Source organism: Trachypithecus francoisi, unplaced genomic scaffold (assembly GCF_009764315.1).
Source record: "Trachypithecus francoisi isolate TF-2019V2 unplaced genomic scaffold, Tfra_2.0 Lachesis_group17, whole genome shotgun sequence".
Taxonomy (NCBI): domain Eukaryota; kingdom Metazoa; phylum Chordata; class Mammalia; order Primates; family Cercopithecidae; genus Trachypithecus; species Trachypithecus francoisi.
This window is the reverse complement of record NW_022681462.1, coordinates 494,407-507,436: the sequence shown is the minus strand read 5'-3', so window position 1 is coordinate 507,436 and position 13,030 is coordinate 494,407. Positions and strand designations below refer to the sequence as shown.

The 13,030-nt window shown below is 47.3% G+C and overlaps 1 protein-coding gene across 4 annotated transcripts in view; it reads right to left on the bottom strand.

Annotated features, from left to right (window-relative positions):
- The window catches only part of LOC117099577 (fumarylacetoacetate hydrolase domain-containing protein 2A-like), a 43,194-nt gene that overhangs the window by 11,353 nt on the left and 18,811 nt on the right, over nucleotides 1–13,030 (bottom strand). For 2 of the 4 annotated variants that reach the window (XR_004443893.1, XM_033238831.1), the window contains exons 2-3: nucleotides 4,264–4,573; nucleotides 2,933–3,149 (exon numbers count right to left, since the gene is read on the bottom strand). Coding sequence is in view for 3 of the 4 variants with exons in the window: in XM_033238831.1 (XP_033094722.1) it covers nucleotides 2,933–3,149; nucleotides 4,264–4,573 (527 nt within the window). In the remaining variant the exon portion in view is untranslated. Of the gene's footprint in view, nucleotides 1–2,932; nucleotides 3,150–4,263; nucleotides 4,574–7,159; nucleotides 7,269–13,030 lie in introns of all 4 variants that reach the window. The other 2 variants (XM_033238832.1, XM_033238833.1) reach the window with 2 other exon arrangements.

The window sequence follows — 13,030 nt, the reverse complement described above, 5'->3', positions numbered from 1 at the left end:
AAAAGGACAAAGCTGGAGGCGTCACGCTACCTGACTTCAAACTATACTACAAGGCTACAGTAACCAAAACAGCATGGTACTGGTACCAAAACAGAGATATAGACCAATGGACGAGAACAGAGTCCTCAGAAATAATACCACACATCTACAGCCATCTGATCTTTGACAAACCTGAGAGAAACAAGAAATGGGGAAAGGATTCCCTATTTAATAAATGGTGCTGGGAAAATTGGCTAGCCATAAATAGAAAGCTAAAACTGGATCCTTTCCTTACCCCTTATACGAAGATTAATTCAAGATGGATTAGAGACTTAAATGTTAGACCTAATACCATAAAAACCCTAGAAGAAAATCTAGGTAGTACCATTCAGGACATAGGCATGGGCAAGGACTTCATGTCTAAAACACCAAAAGCAACGGCAGCAAAAGCCAAAATTGACAAATGGGATCTAATTAAACTAAAGAGCTTCTGCACAGCAAAAGAAACTACCATCAGAGTGAACAGGCGACCTACAGAATGGGAGAAAATTTTTGCAACTACTCATCTGACAAAGGGCTAATATCCAGAATCTACAAAGAACTCAAACAAATATACAAGAAAAAAACAAACAACCCCATCAAAAAGTGGGCAAAGGATATGAACAGACATTTCTCAAAAGAAGACATCCATACAGCCAACAGACACATGAAAAAATGCTCATCATCACTCGCCATCAGAGAAATGCAAATCAAAACCACAATGAGATACCATCTCACACCAGTTAGAATGGCAATCATTAAGAAGTCAGGAAACAACAGGTGTTGGAGAGGATGTGGAGAAATAGGAACACTTTTACACTGTTGGTGGGATTGTAAACTAGTTCAACCATTATGGAAAACAGTATGGCAATTCCTCAAGGATCTAGAACTAAATGTACCATATGACCCAGCCATCCCACTACTGGGTATATACCCAAAGGATTATAAATTATTCTACTACAAAGACACATGCACACGTATGTTTATTGCGGCACTATTCACAATAGCAAAGACTTGGAATCAACCCAAATGTCCATCTGTGACAGACTGGATTAAGAAAATGTGGCACATATACACCATGGAATACTATGCAGCCATAAAAAAGGATGAGTTTGCGTCCTTTGTAGGGACATGGATGCAGCTGGAAACCATCATTCTTAGCAAACTATCACAAGAAGAGAAAACCAAAAGCCGCATGTTCTCACTCATAGGTGGGAACTGAACAATGAGATCACTTGGACTGGGGAAGGGGAACATCACACACTGGGGCCTATCATGGGGAGCGGGGAGGAGGGAGGGATTGCATTGGGGAGTTATTCATGATATAAATGATGAATGGATGGGTGCTGACGAGTTGACGGGTGCAGCACACCAACATGGCATAAGTATACATATGTAACAAACCTGCACGTTATGCACATGTACCCTAGAACTTAAAGTATAATAAAAAAAAAAAAGAGAGATATAACTGAATACAATGTGTGGCCTTGGTTGATCACAGAGCAACAAAGTAACCAAATTAAAAGTCATCTTTGGGGCAATTGGATTTTATGTTCAATATTATTCAAGTTAATTTTCTTGGCTGTGATAATGGTATGGTCATGCAAGCCACTGTCCTTATAAGATGTCTATTTAAGTTTTTATGACTAAATTGTCTTAATATTTGCAATGTGTTTTCAAAGATCTCCTTCACCCCACCTATGCAAAAACTAAAGAAAAATGTGCTTGCCAGGTGGAGGGCGGGGAGAGGGCAAGGGAGAGAAAAGCAAATACAGCAAAATGTTTACAGTGAAACCAGGTGAAGCGCATATGAGCGTTCACTGTATTATGTTTTCAGCTTTTCTGTAATTTCCAAGACATTTCTAAAATAAAAATTTGAGAGAAAAAGTAACTAGTGTTAGTAAGGGCATATACACTGTTGATGGAAGTGTACGTTGCTTTTACAATTTGCTTAAAGGACCATTGGGAGATTTTCACAAAGTTTTGAAATACTGCCTATAGTTTGATATATTCAAATCTTAAGAGTTTATTCAAGGGAAATAATAAGGCCAGGTGTGGTGGCTCACACCTGTAATCCCAGCACTTTGGGAGGCTGAGGTGGGCGGATCACAAGGCCAAGAGATCGAGACCATCCTGGCTAACATGGTAAAACCCCATCTCTAAAAATACAAAAACTAGCTAGGTGTGGTGGCGTGCGCCTTTAGTCCCAGCTACTCAGGAGGCTGAAGCAGGAGAATCACTTGAACCAAAGAGGTGGAGGTTGCAGTGAACCAAGATTGTACCACTGCACTCCAGCCTGGCAACAGAGCAAGACTCCGTCTCAAAAAGAAAAAAAAAACCCCAAAAAGAAGTAATAATGTATTAATGGACATGCAAAGTCTTTTCTACATAAGGATGTTCATTGCGACATTTATTTATAGAAGCCAAAAACTGGAAACAGTATCCAGCAGTAAGGTACTCAGGAATATAAACTACCCTGTATAACACAAAACTCCATGGTAACCTAAATATGTCATGGAGAATATTTAATGGCATGAAAAAATGCTCCTGATGGAGTCTTAAGTAAAAGAGAAGTGTATGTACAGTATAAACATATACAGGAGTGGAGAACACTGGGAAGATAGACAGAAAAACATTAATATTGCAAGCCCTGTGCAGTGGGATTATGGGTGATGTAATTTTTAAATGTTTATCTCAATTTTACCTACAGTGAAGGTGTATTGCTTTTGTAATCAGGAGAACACGCACATTAATTTTTTTTTCCAAGGCCACTGTTATTACTGAGCATATAATCCCCTAGAGTTTCTGTTGAATGCACTATTGAGCAAGAGCTGGCTCCAGCAGGCTGAATAGCGAGCTCAGAACGCCCTTGCGATGGGCCCAGTGACTAGGGAGGGCGTGGGGAGGCACTGACCTGGCTCTCTGGTGGGAGGACCACCTCATCATAGGGCCCCACGATGGAGCTGGCAAACTTGCTGAAGATGATGGGGTCCTTGGGCACAGGCACGTTCTGTTCTTTGCAGTGGTCCACATAATTCATGCCCACACACACCACCTTATCTGGCCGTGTGACTGGAGCCAGGAAGGTTACCTCCGACCGTGGCAGGACTGGCAACTGGGCAGCCGAGGCTCTGTAGAGACCACAGCAGGTGAGAGGGTCTGGCTGGGAACAGGTCAGCAATCCCGGCAGGCTGGGCAGATCCTGCAGCAGCTACAGGTTTTGCTTTTTGAAATATATTTCCTAGCTCTATCAACCATCAGAGTCAGTATGAAAATCAAGCAGAGCTATTGTCCTTTGATACCAGAGCAGGGCTTTTATTTTTCCAGTGTTGATTTCCTCTCCCGCTTAGGTAACTCATGTCCATGTAAAAGATACAAACTGGAATACACAGAAAGGTCTCCCGTTCCCCTGGCTCTTCGCAGCTACTCTATGGATATTCTTCTCCCAGCCTTTTGTATGCACATGACAGCACCAATCTTTTGACAAAAACAACTGCTTTTGGAGATCTTAACAATATGGAACAATACACAGAGGGCGTCCTCTTTATTGCTTGTGGCTGCGTGTTACTGCTGTATAGAGATATACCCAAGTCCCTAATGAGGCACATGGAGGTTTCTAATCTTTGCAGAATATGGCGATATGGGAACATACTGTTAATACTGTGAGCCGTGAAACATCTGTATTTTTTCCCATTTTAGTAGATGAAAACGACATCTTAACGTGTTTTTAATTTATTGTTCATCAGCTCCTTAGACCAGATTCTATAGGGGTCCAGGCTTCAGGGACGCTCTCACCTAATCTAGTCCAAACCCAGGAACTGTCTTGTAGAAAACCTCCCTGCAGTCCTCTCTCCTTGTAGGAGCTGGGAGCCTATATCACTCCCCCGGCTGCATAAGATGCCTTTTAGGACCCCCTGGCCCAGACCCGTCAGTCAGTCCAGGACTTCCTTCCCGGAGGAGGCAGTGTGATGAAGTAGAGAGTCCTGGTTCCAGCACCAAATGTATGGCCTTGAAATTGTTAATCACCTCCCCTAGGCCTCAGTTTTCTCCTCTGAAAACTGAAGATGTTATTACATAAGATTTCTCAGGATCTTTTAAGAGAACAGGTGAGAAATAAAAGGTGGGGTTACTCTGCTCCCTTGCCAAGAGCTACCTGCTGGTGCTGTTTCCCAGAACAGGAATGCAGTGGGAGGGTGCGGGGGGAGCAGGGCACCTGCTTCAGGGCGATGCTGCCCACTTACTTACCTTCTTGCCACTGAGAGGGTGGCCTCTCCCTGCTCTAGGAACTGCGTCATCGTCTTCGGGAGTGTGGGGTCAAAGGCATTGAGGTTGATAACCCCTCCACCATTCCCTGTCTCCAGGCCCAAGTGAGGCCCCACCAGGTGGGGTGCCTGGAACTGTACTAGTCTCATGTCTCTGGAGGGTTGAAAGGGCCACTTCTGAGCCTGCAGCAGAGCTGTGAGCAACCTTCTTCTACCAGACACCAGCATCAGAGCCTGCAGAGAAAAACGCAGGATCCAGGAGACGGAGGATCCCAGAGCCATCATCAGGATCCCTGAAATTCCTAGGACTATAGCCCAAGGCCCTTTGCCCCATCAGCCATTCCATGCATACCACACGGGAAGTGGTCCAGGCTTGTATTTTGTCCTGCTATACTTTGTAAGGTGAAACTTTTCTAGAGGAGCAACTACTACATGCTAGGCACTAAGTCCCAGGGATTCCAGGGTTCCTTAAACCAGTGCTTTCTGAAAGTTCCCACTGTGCTTGGCTCTGCTATAGGCACTGGGGAAACAACGCAGGTCAAACTCAGCCCTGCCATTTCTCCCGGCACAGGTCACAGATGTAAGATTCAGCTATCAAGGACTAGTGTTGTGGAGGTGGTCAGGGGCCCTACCCTGGTCTAGTTTCTTGAGGAAGTGATGTGAGCTGACCTGGGCTAAATGGGCAGGACCGGGAATTAGCTGGATGGCAGCCCAGCATGGACAAGTGACCGCTGGTGAAACTGGCTTCACAGCGGCCATAAGCAGTTTTTTAAATGCTATTTTGGTCCTGTTAACCTCCTACTTAAGAGAGTTTCCACTGCTCACATGATCAAGCTAGAACCTCTACCAGGCTGTCCCAGTCTTCTAGGAGCAGCGCCCCAACCTGCCTCTCCGGATAATAATTATTTCGTTTCTCCTGATAGAGAACAAGTTGCCTGAGGGAAGAGGCTGCAGACAAACAGCAGGGTCTAGGCCTCACAGCTATCACTTGTCATCTCCCTGGGTCCAGGGCACATGTCTGTCTCTTTCATTGCCCAGCACTGTGCCTGGTCCACAGAAGGCTCTCAGTGACTTTCTGCTGAATGAACAAATGACAGAAGCAGGGGGTTGACTTTTCACTACTTGGGAAAGCTTAGTGCTTGTTAACTTCAGGAGACGTGGCTGTGCCTTTCCTCCTCACATCACCTAGAAAGTATCCACAAGGGCCGGGTGCAGTGGCTCCCGCCTGAAATCCCTAGCACTTTGGGAGATGGAGGTGGATGGATCACTTGAGGTCAGGAGTTCAAGACCAGCTTGGCCAACATGGTGAAACCTTGTCTCCCCTAAAATGCAAAAAAATTAGCCAGGAGTGGTGGCAGGCACCTGTAATCCCAACTACTAGGGAGGCTGAGACACAGGAATCACTTGAACACAGGAGGCGGAGGTTGCAGTGAGCCAAGAACACACCGCGGCACTCCAGCCCGCGCAACAGAGCTACTCCATCTAAAAATAAAAAACAAAAACACACACACAAAAATCAGAAATTATCCAGAGGGCTCAGATCCTGTTTTGAGTCCAAGGCTCTACTTAAAGACAAACAGTATTCTTTTGTTTTGTTCTTAATCCAAGTCTGGCCACTATTTCTTACCATGTGGTGCCTTCACTGAATGGTTCCTTGCTCTTACAACAAAGGCTGTTTATACTGTAGGGCCTTCTATGCCCAAAAATGTGGAGGCAGCCCCACACTCTTGGTCCTCACCTGGATGATTCAATCTGCCTCGTTCAGTTAAAGACTCTAAAATTAGAGTTAGGTCACCACTGTTGTGGCCCGCCAGTTTGACTAGAAAACCGAGGACTTTGAGTTCCCTGCCCTGCTGCCTTACACAAGCACCAACTGTGCCAAAAGGCTGTTTGAGCCCAAGGGCACACACTCAGACACTCCACACGCTAACATAACAGTAACTGCTGCCGCTGAATGCAAACCATTAAGTGCTGTACCTACAATGTCTGATTTAATTCTTGACAACTGTGGAAGGTAGGTACTATTAGCCCCATTTTACAGACGAAACAATTAAGGCTTAAAGAGGTTAAGGGATTTGCCCAAGGTTACACAGTCCTAGAGCCAGGAGAGGAAGGAGTTGGGATGTGAATCCAAGTCCAGGTGACATAAGTCCTTGGTTCAGAACCTTGTAAGCAAGAAAATCTCGCTTCAAACCCCATCCCCCTATCAAGGACATTTTAACCCAGAATGTTGTAGTGAGAAGTGGGGACCTCCCACAGGAGATCCTCCAGAGGCCCTGCTAACAGCCCTGGGTGGGGAAACTAGAGGCGCCCTCCGGCTGTTGCCTCAGGGACAAGGCTGGTTACCAGCGCTCCAAGAGAACCCCAGGCCCCACTGACCGTTCCCTTCCCACGTGACACACACATGCAGGTTCATTCCAAACTTACAGCGGTCCCCTCGGGTAGCGCGCCCTCCCTTTACAGAAGGGGACACTGAGACTCGAAGGGATGACGTCAGGTGCCCAAGGTACCAGTCAGAAAGTGACCCTGGGGTTTCTGCAACAACCACTATGTCACACGGCCCGAGCTCAGTCCAACTCTGCAAGAGTCCGTAAGAAAAGGGGCGGCGACATGAGGTGGAAACAGTAGCCTGAAACGTGGGTGTGCACGTCGGATCCCATCTCCCAGTCCACTCGCCTGGAAACCTTCAGTTTCCCGATATGCCCAGCTCCGTGCCCTGCAGTTAGTGAGGCCTCACAAGGGTCCGCCCAGTCCGAATGGTCGGAAGCGGCCTGGGACGTGGGTCCAGCTCTGCCCTCCCCGGGAGGCCTGCGCCAGGGACACCCTTCCGGCCTAACCCAGACCCTCTTGCTCAGCCCACTTTCCCGTAACACGTCTACCTGGCGGCGGAGGCCGGTCCTCCTGCGCTGAGTTAGGGCTCGCGGGGCCGGAGGCCAAGGGCGGCGGGCGCCTGAGCACTGGCACCAGTGACCGCAGCCAGCCGGGGAACTATAGCCGCGGCGAACCCACGGCCGCTGGGCGCGCACTCCAGAGAGAAGCGGGCGCGTCCGATGACGTCACAGGCAGTGGCCTCCATTGGGGGCCAATCCCAGAAGCGCGGGCCCGTTGCCGGGGGGGCGGCTCCGGCGTGTTCCGGCTCCAGGCACAGCCCGGCGCCTGCCGCGTCTTCTGAAGACGGTGGCTCTCGGAGCGACTCTGCACTTGCCCGAGCCCGAGAGTGGGCGCTGCCCGAACTTTGTCCCTGGGCGCTTCGCTGGCCTCATCCAGTCTGGCCCTGTTCTGGGCATGGCGCCCTTCCTGTCTTCCCATCGGTGGGGAAAGTGGTGGAGGAGACCGAGGCAGGTGCTGGGTGGCAGAGAATGATTCGTGGCTTCTGATTCTGACGGGTGTGGTTGAGGAGGGGAGGGATGACTGTCCGCGTTTTACCTACGGGGAGCCTGGCGCCAGAGCTGTTTTCCCAGAGTGACAGGCGGTGAGCAGTGGAGCTGGCGTTCCTGACCCCAAAGCCCGGCGTTTCGCAGCCACTCAGCAGCACCGCTGGGCGCAGGTGGGGAAGTGGGGAAACGGGGCCCCGTCCCCTGCAGGGGGCGGGCGTGCAGGGAGCGGCGGCTGAACTCCACAGACAGCCACAGCTCAGCTCTTCAGCTGCCGGCTTTGGAGAGTGTGAGGGGCTCTGGGCAAGAGGCCCCCACATTAGTCAAGGACCGGATTGTCAAGAGCTTGACTTGCCCCACGAAGGAGTCTGGACCTTGTGTAAGTGCACAGGAGACCGCTGGAAGGTCCTCACTGGCGTGCCATGGCCCGACTTCTATTGGAGAAGTTTTTCTCTGGCCACCCGTCTAAGGAAAGGTGTCTGGGTGGGTGGTGCAGATGAGAACAATGGTGCTGTGGTGGGTGGCGGAGAAGGTGAGTGTCCAGAGATGTTCAGGAGGAAGAACTGACAGCTCCGGATGACAGGAGGTGGAAGTGAGAAGGAAGGAGGTACAAGGCCGACTCCTGGGTCTCTAGCCCGGTAGGTGCAGGGCCGTTCATGGAGACAGGGCTTCTGGAGGAGCAGCAGGTCTGGGGAGAGGATGGTGAGCTCCAATTTGCATGGGACGTCCAAAGGGCATTGAGCGGTGGGCAGTCGGAGCCATGGGTCTGGAGCTTGGGACTTCAGCCTAGCTTGCAGAAGGTAACCACAGATACAGAAATGGAACCTATGTCTGGGCGCGGTGGCTCACGCCTGTAATCCCAGCACTTTGGGAGGCCTAGGCGGGCAGATGACGAGGTCAGGAGATAGAGACCATCCTGGCTAACACGGTGAGACCCCGTCTCTACTAAAAATAAAAAAAAAAAAGGGCCAGGCGCGGTGGCTCAAGCCTGTAATCCCAGCACTTTGGGAGGCCGAGACGGGCGGATCACGAGGTCAGGAGATCGAGACCATCCTGGCTAACACGGTGAAACCCCGTCTCTACTAAAAAATACAAAAAATTAGCCGGGCGAGGTGGCGGGCGCCTGTAGTCCCAGCTACTCCGGAGGCTGAGGCAGGAGAATGGCGGGAACCCGGGAGGCGGAGCTTGCAGTGAGCTGAGATCCGGCCACTGCACTCCAGCCTGGGCGACAGAGCGAGACTCCGTCTCAAAAAAAGAAAGAAAGAAAGAAAGAAAGAAAGAAATGGAACCTATGGGGGTGGCTGTGATCAGGGGGATGTGCTGAGGAGAACCTGGCACAAGCGTTTCACTAAGCCATAGCTCCCAAAGGCTTTCTGAAAAGCTAAGGTGCAGCCTGGAAGAAAATATGTGCAAAGGCTGTATTTGATAAAAGACTTGTATCCAGAATATAGAAAGAACACTTAAAAACCAATCGATAAAATCCAACAATTCAGTTTTTTAAATGGACAAAATATTTGAACAGACAGTTCACCAAAGAAGATAACACAGATAGAAAATTAGGACGTGGAAGATGCTCAACATCATTAATCATTAAGGATATGCAACTACAAGCACAATGTGACACCTTCTCACACCTATACCTACGAGAATGGACAAAGAAGACTGATTATAAAAAGTATTGGCAAGAATGTGGAGGACCTGGGATTCCTGTACACTGCTAATGGGATTATAAAATAGTACCACCAGGATCGAAAACCATTTGGCAGTGTATGAAGAGAGTTAAACATACACCTACCGTATGATTGAGCCATTTCAATCCTGACTCTTGACAGTACTGAATTTTATCTTAGCCCTTTGCTCCTAGAAATAGTGAAGGTTAAGGAGTCCCTCCACTCTTTTGTTCCAGAAAACACCCTACTGGAAAGAGCCAGTGACTTCCCATATAACTTGGATAAGCCTCCCAGATGCTCCCTTGTTTATCTATGACCAGGCCAGACACAGACCCTCTAAATTCCCAGTCTTGGCATCATAAATGATTGACTGGACTGCTTGTCCCCACAGATCAATAAGAACAAAATACCTGTGACTAAACTTTGGTTCAGATTCTCTCCTCCAAGCCCCTGAGCTTTGGCCCAACCGCAGCCTGTGCCAACCCACAGCCCTCCTGAGGGTCCCTCCTGAGAACAGGCTGTCCGCAGGGTACGACCTACTCGATGGTGACCCTCTTGCTCAGCCCACTTTCCCATAATAGTTCTCTGTAGCCACGTTTACACCTCCCTATACAAAATCAGCCCTTTGCCTAACCTCTGAGACACTTGAGGATCATATCGTCAGACTGTTTCCCTACTGTAATAGTCCCCCCCACACCAATCCTTTTTAATAAATTCTCTTTTTACAGAATCCAGATTTATATTTTTGTTTGATAGTAATTACATGAGAAATAAAAAAATATGCTCATGCAAAGATGTATACAGAAATGTTCACAGCAGGCCTTTTGTAAAGTCTCCAAACTGGAAACCACCTGGTTTTCCAATAACAGGTGAATGTGTAAACACCGTGTGGCCACACTAGGGAAGGCTTCTCAGCAATGAAAAGGGACAAATTGTTGATGCAGCATGGATCTAGATCAAGATAATTATTGAGAGTGAGAAAGGGTAGTTTAAAAATGAGTACATATGGAATTATTTCCTTTGGATAGAGTATCCTTGGGGGATGTCTTCAAAGACCCCCATTGGATGCATGAAACTGCCATAGTGCCAAACCCTACATTAGCCATGTCTTTTCCTACACATACCTGCCAGTGATCAAAGTTAATCCAGATGAAGCTAATCTGGTGCTACACGGTTGCTGTCAATCAGAATACGTTTCTGTTGACATCTTCCACTCACAAATCTCATGCTTTTTCCACCCCACCCAAGCACTTCTCACACACTGTAGCCTTAACTTTTCCATTTTGAGGTGCGACAGCAAAACTGGCACAAATTTCTTTTTCCTTCTTCACAATTTCATGGATAGAAGATTCTTTCTGTAGATCTTAGCAACCTCATTATGTGATTTTGTTTTCCTGGCAGTTTGAGAGGGGCACATGTTAGCAAGAAGGAGCACAGCCTCCCTGCCAGGTGCTCTGTCCTGCGTGTACCCTGGGCTAGACACACCCTCCTCTGGCTTGCTGTGGTCTTGCTTCACCCTGCAATGCAGGGACTCCATCCACAGCCCTCTGTCCAGGAGCACCCAGGGTCTGCTTACATTTTTTCAGGGACAGGGAGCTCACTGCTGTGTGGGCGGCTGGGCCCAGTACTTTATGGGGAGGGGGAGAGTGGAGGGCAACACTGTCTTCAAGTGTCACCACTGTCCTGGGCGCATTGAGCAGCCCAGGTAACAACGTGCCCTCGGTGTTCCCTATGGCTGGGTAGTCCTTCCTGTCAGAATGTGCTTCCCGTGACAACCAGAAGCCTGTGACTCCTAGCTGGTAGAAATGTCCTCCGCTTGCCCCTGGAGCTGTGCAGAGCACATCTTATCCTGCTCATTTTCTAAAATGTTTGAATAAAACCAGCGTGTCATTCCTCTGCCGCCTCTCCCCTAGTTCCCTTGTCTTTCTTAGGCCTCAGATCATTCTGATAATCTCCTTGGGGTAGATTCAATGACTGTTGGTCATCATCAGCTGTGCCTCTTCCTGCTGGAGGATGGGGTGTTTGCATGTAGCTGAACTATGGCCTTGCCATGAGAACTGTTTTGGCCAATGCTATGTGGGTAGGAGCATCATAGACCCCTTACAAGGCTTCTGTAAAAGCCAGCCTGTGTTTGTCATGTCTCTTTTCCCTCTGCTACTAGATGGAATGCTCTAAATAAAAACCAGACTCTGTCAGCTTGTGTCCCAGAGTTAAAACAACATGGATCGAGCCACAGCCAACTCACATTGGATGTGGAATGTGAGGGAGATGACACTGAGATTTGGGAGTCTTTTGTTATTGCAGCAAAACTCAGCCCCCATCCTGACTCATACGACTCATTTGCCAAAGTCTCTTAGAAACTGGGATATCTCACCTTAAGAAGATGTGAATGGTCTGGAGTAGGATAGTATGCCCAATTCCTTGTCCAGAGATGATGGAAACGTCTATGAATTCAGCATCTCTTACAGAAGCACATCATTTGAGGGCAGCCCATTCCTTATGTACATGAACAGCTGGCAGAAAATGACTTTCTCATTCTTCACCTAAGCAAAACAGCATCTGCATCTGAAGAGACCACTTGCCCTTCACTGGCATTAAATTTCATCCTACTGACCCTGACCTATTTCCCTAGGCTGTAGGGCTAACTTTTTGAACATTGTATTACGAAATTTTCAAACACACAAAAAAGTTGAAAAAGAAAAGTACAATGAAAAGCTGTATACTCACCACCTAGACCTTAAAATTTATATTTTACTGTAGTTGCTTTATCACATGTCTATCTATCCTTCCACCTATCTATCAATCCATCTTGTCTTTTGATGACTTTCCAAGTGAGTTATAGACATCAGTATACTTTCCCTGCCCCCTCAAACATTTCAACATGCATACATTGGCTAAAGTTCAATATTTATTTGTTTTTTAGGTGTATACAGAGTTCTAGCTGTCCTGTTCCATCCAAAAGGGGAAAACCAAGAAGCACTTGTGAAGTTAACATTTCAGAGACAGGGGATCACTAAAAGGCTGAGCCTTAATCATAGGACTGTGATTACTCTTCTGCCCTTTGCCACCTTACTACGCCATTATTAAAGGGCCTACTAACTGCAGTTCCTCTTACCCAGTACATCATGTCTGATATCAAGAAAAAATTACAAGTCATACTAAAAGGCAAAACACAAAGTTTGAAGAAAAAGAGCAAGCATCAGACCCAGACTCAGATATGGCAGGAGTGGTACACTTATCAGACTGGGAATTTAAAACAACTACAACTAACATGCTAAGGGCTCTAATGAATCAAGTAGACAGCATGCAAGAACCTGTTAAGCAGAGAGATGGAAATCCACTAGAGATCAGCAACACTGTTATAGTGATGAAAAATGCCTTTGATAGGCCCATGAGTATACCAGACATGGTTGAAGAAAGACTCTCTAACCTTGAGGATATATCAATAGAAACTTCCAGGACAGAAAAGCAAAGAAGAAAGAGACTGAAAAAGTGAAATGGACTATTCAAGGACTGTGCAACAACTACAGGAAAAATAAATAAATAAATAAATAAATAAATAAATAAATAACATACACATAATGGGGATGCAAGAAAGAGAATAGAAACAAAGAGAAAGAAACAGAAAAAATATTTAAAACAATCATAGCCTGAGCAACATAGGGAGACCCCATCTCTACAGAAAAATTAAAAAATTAGCTGGGCA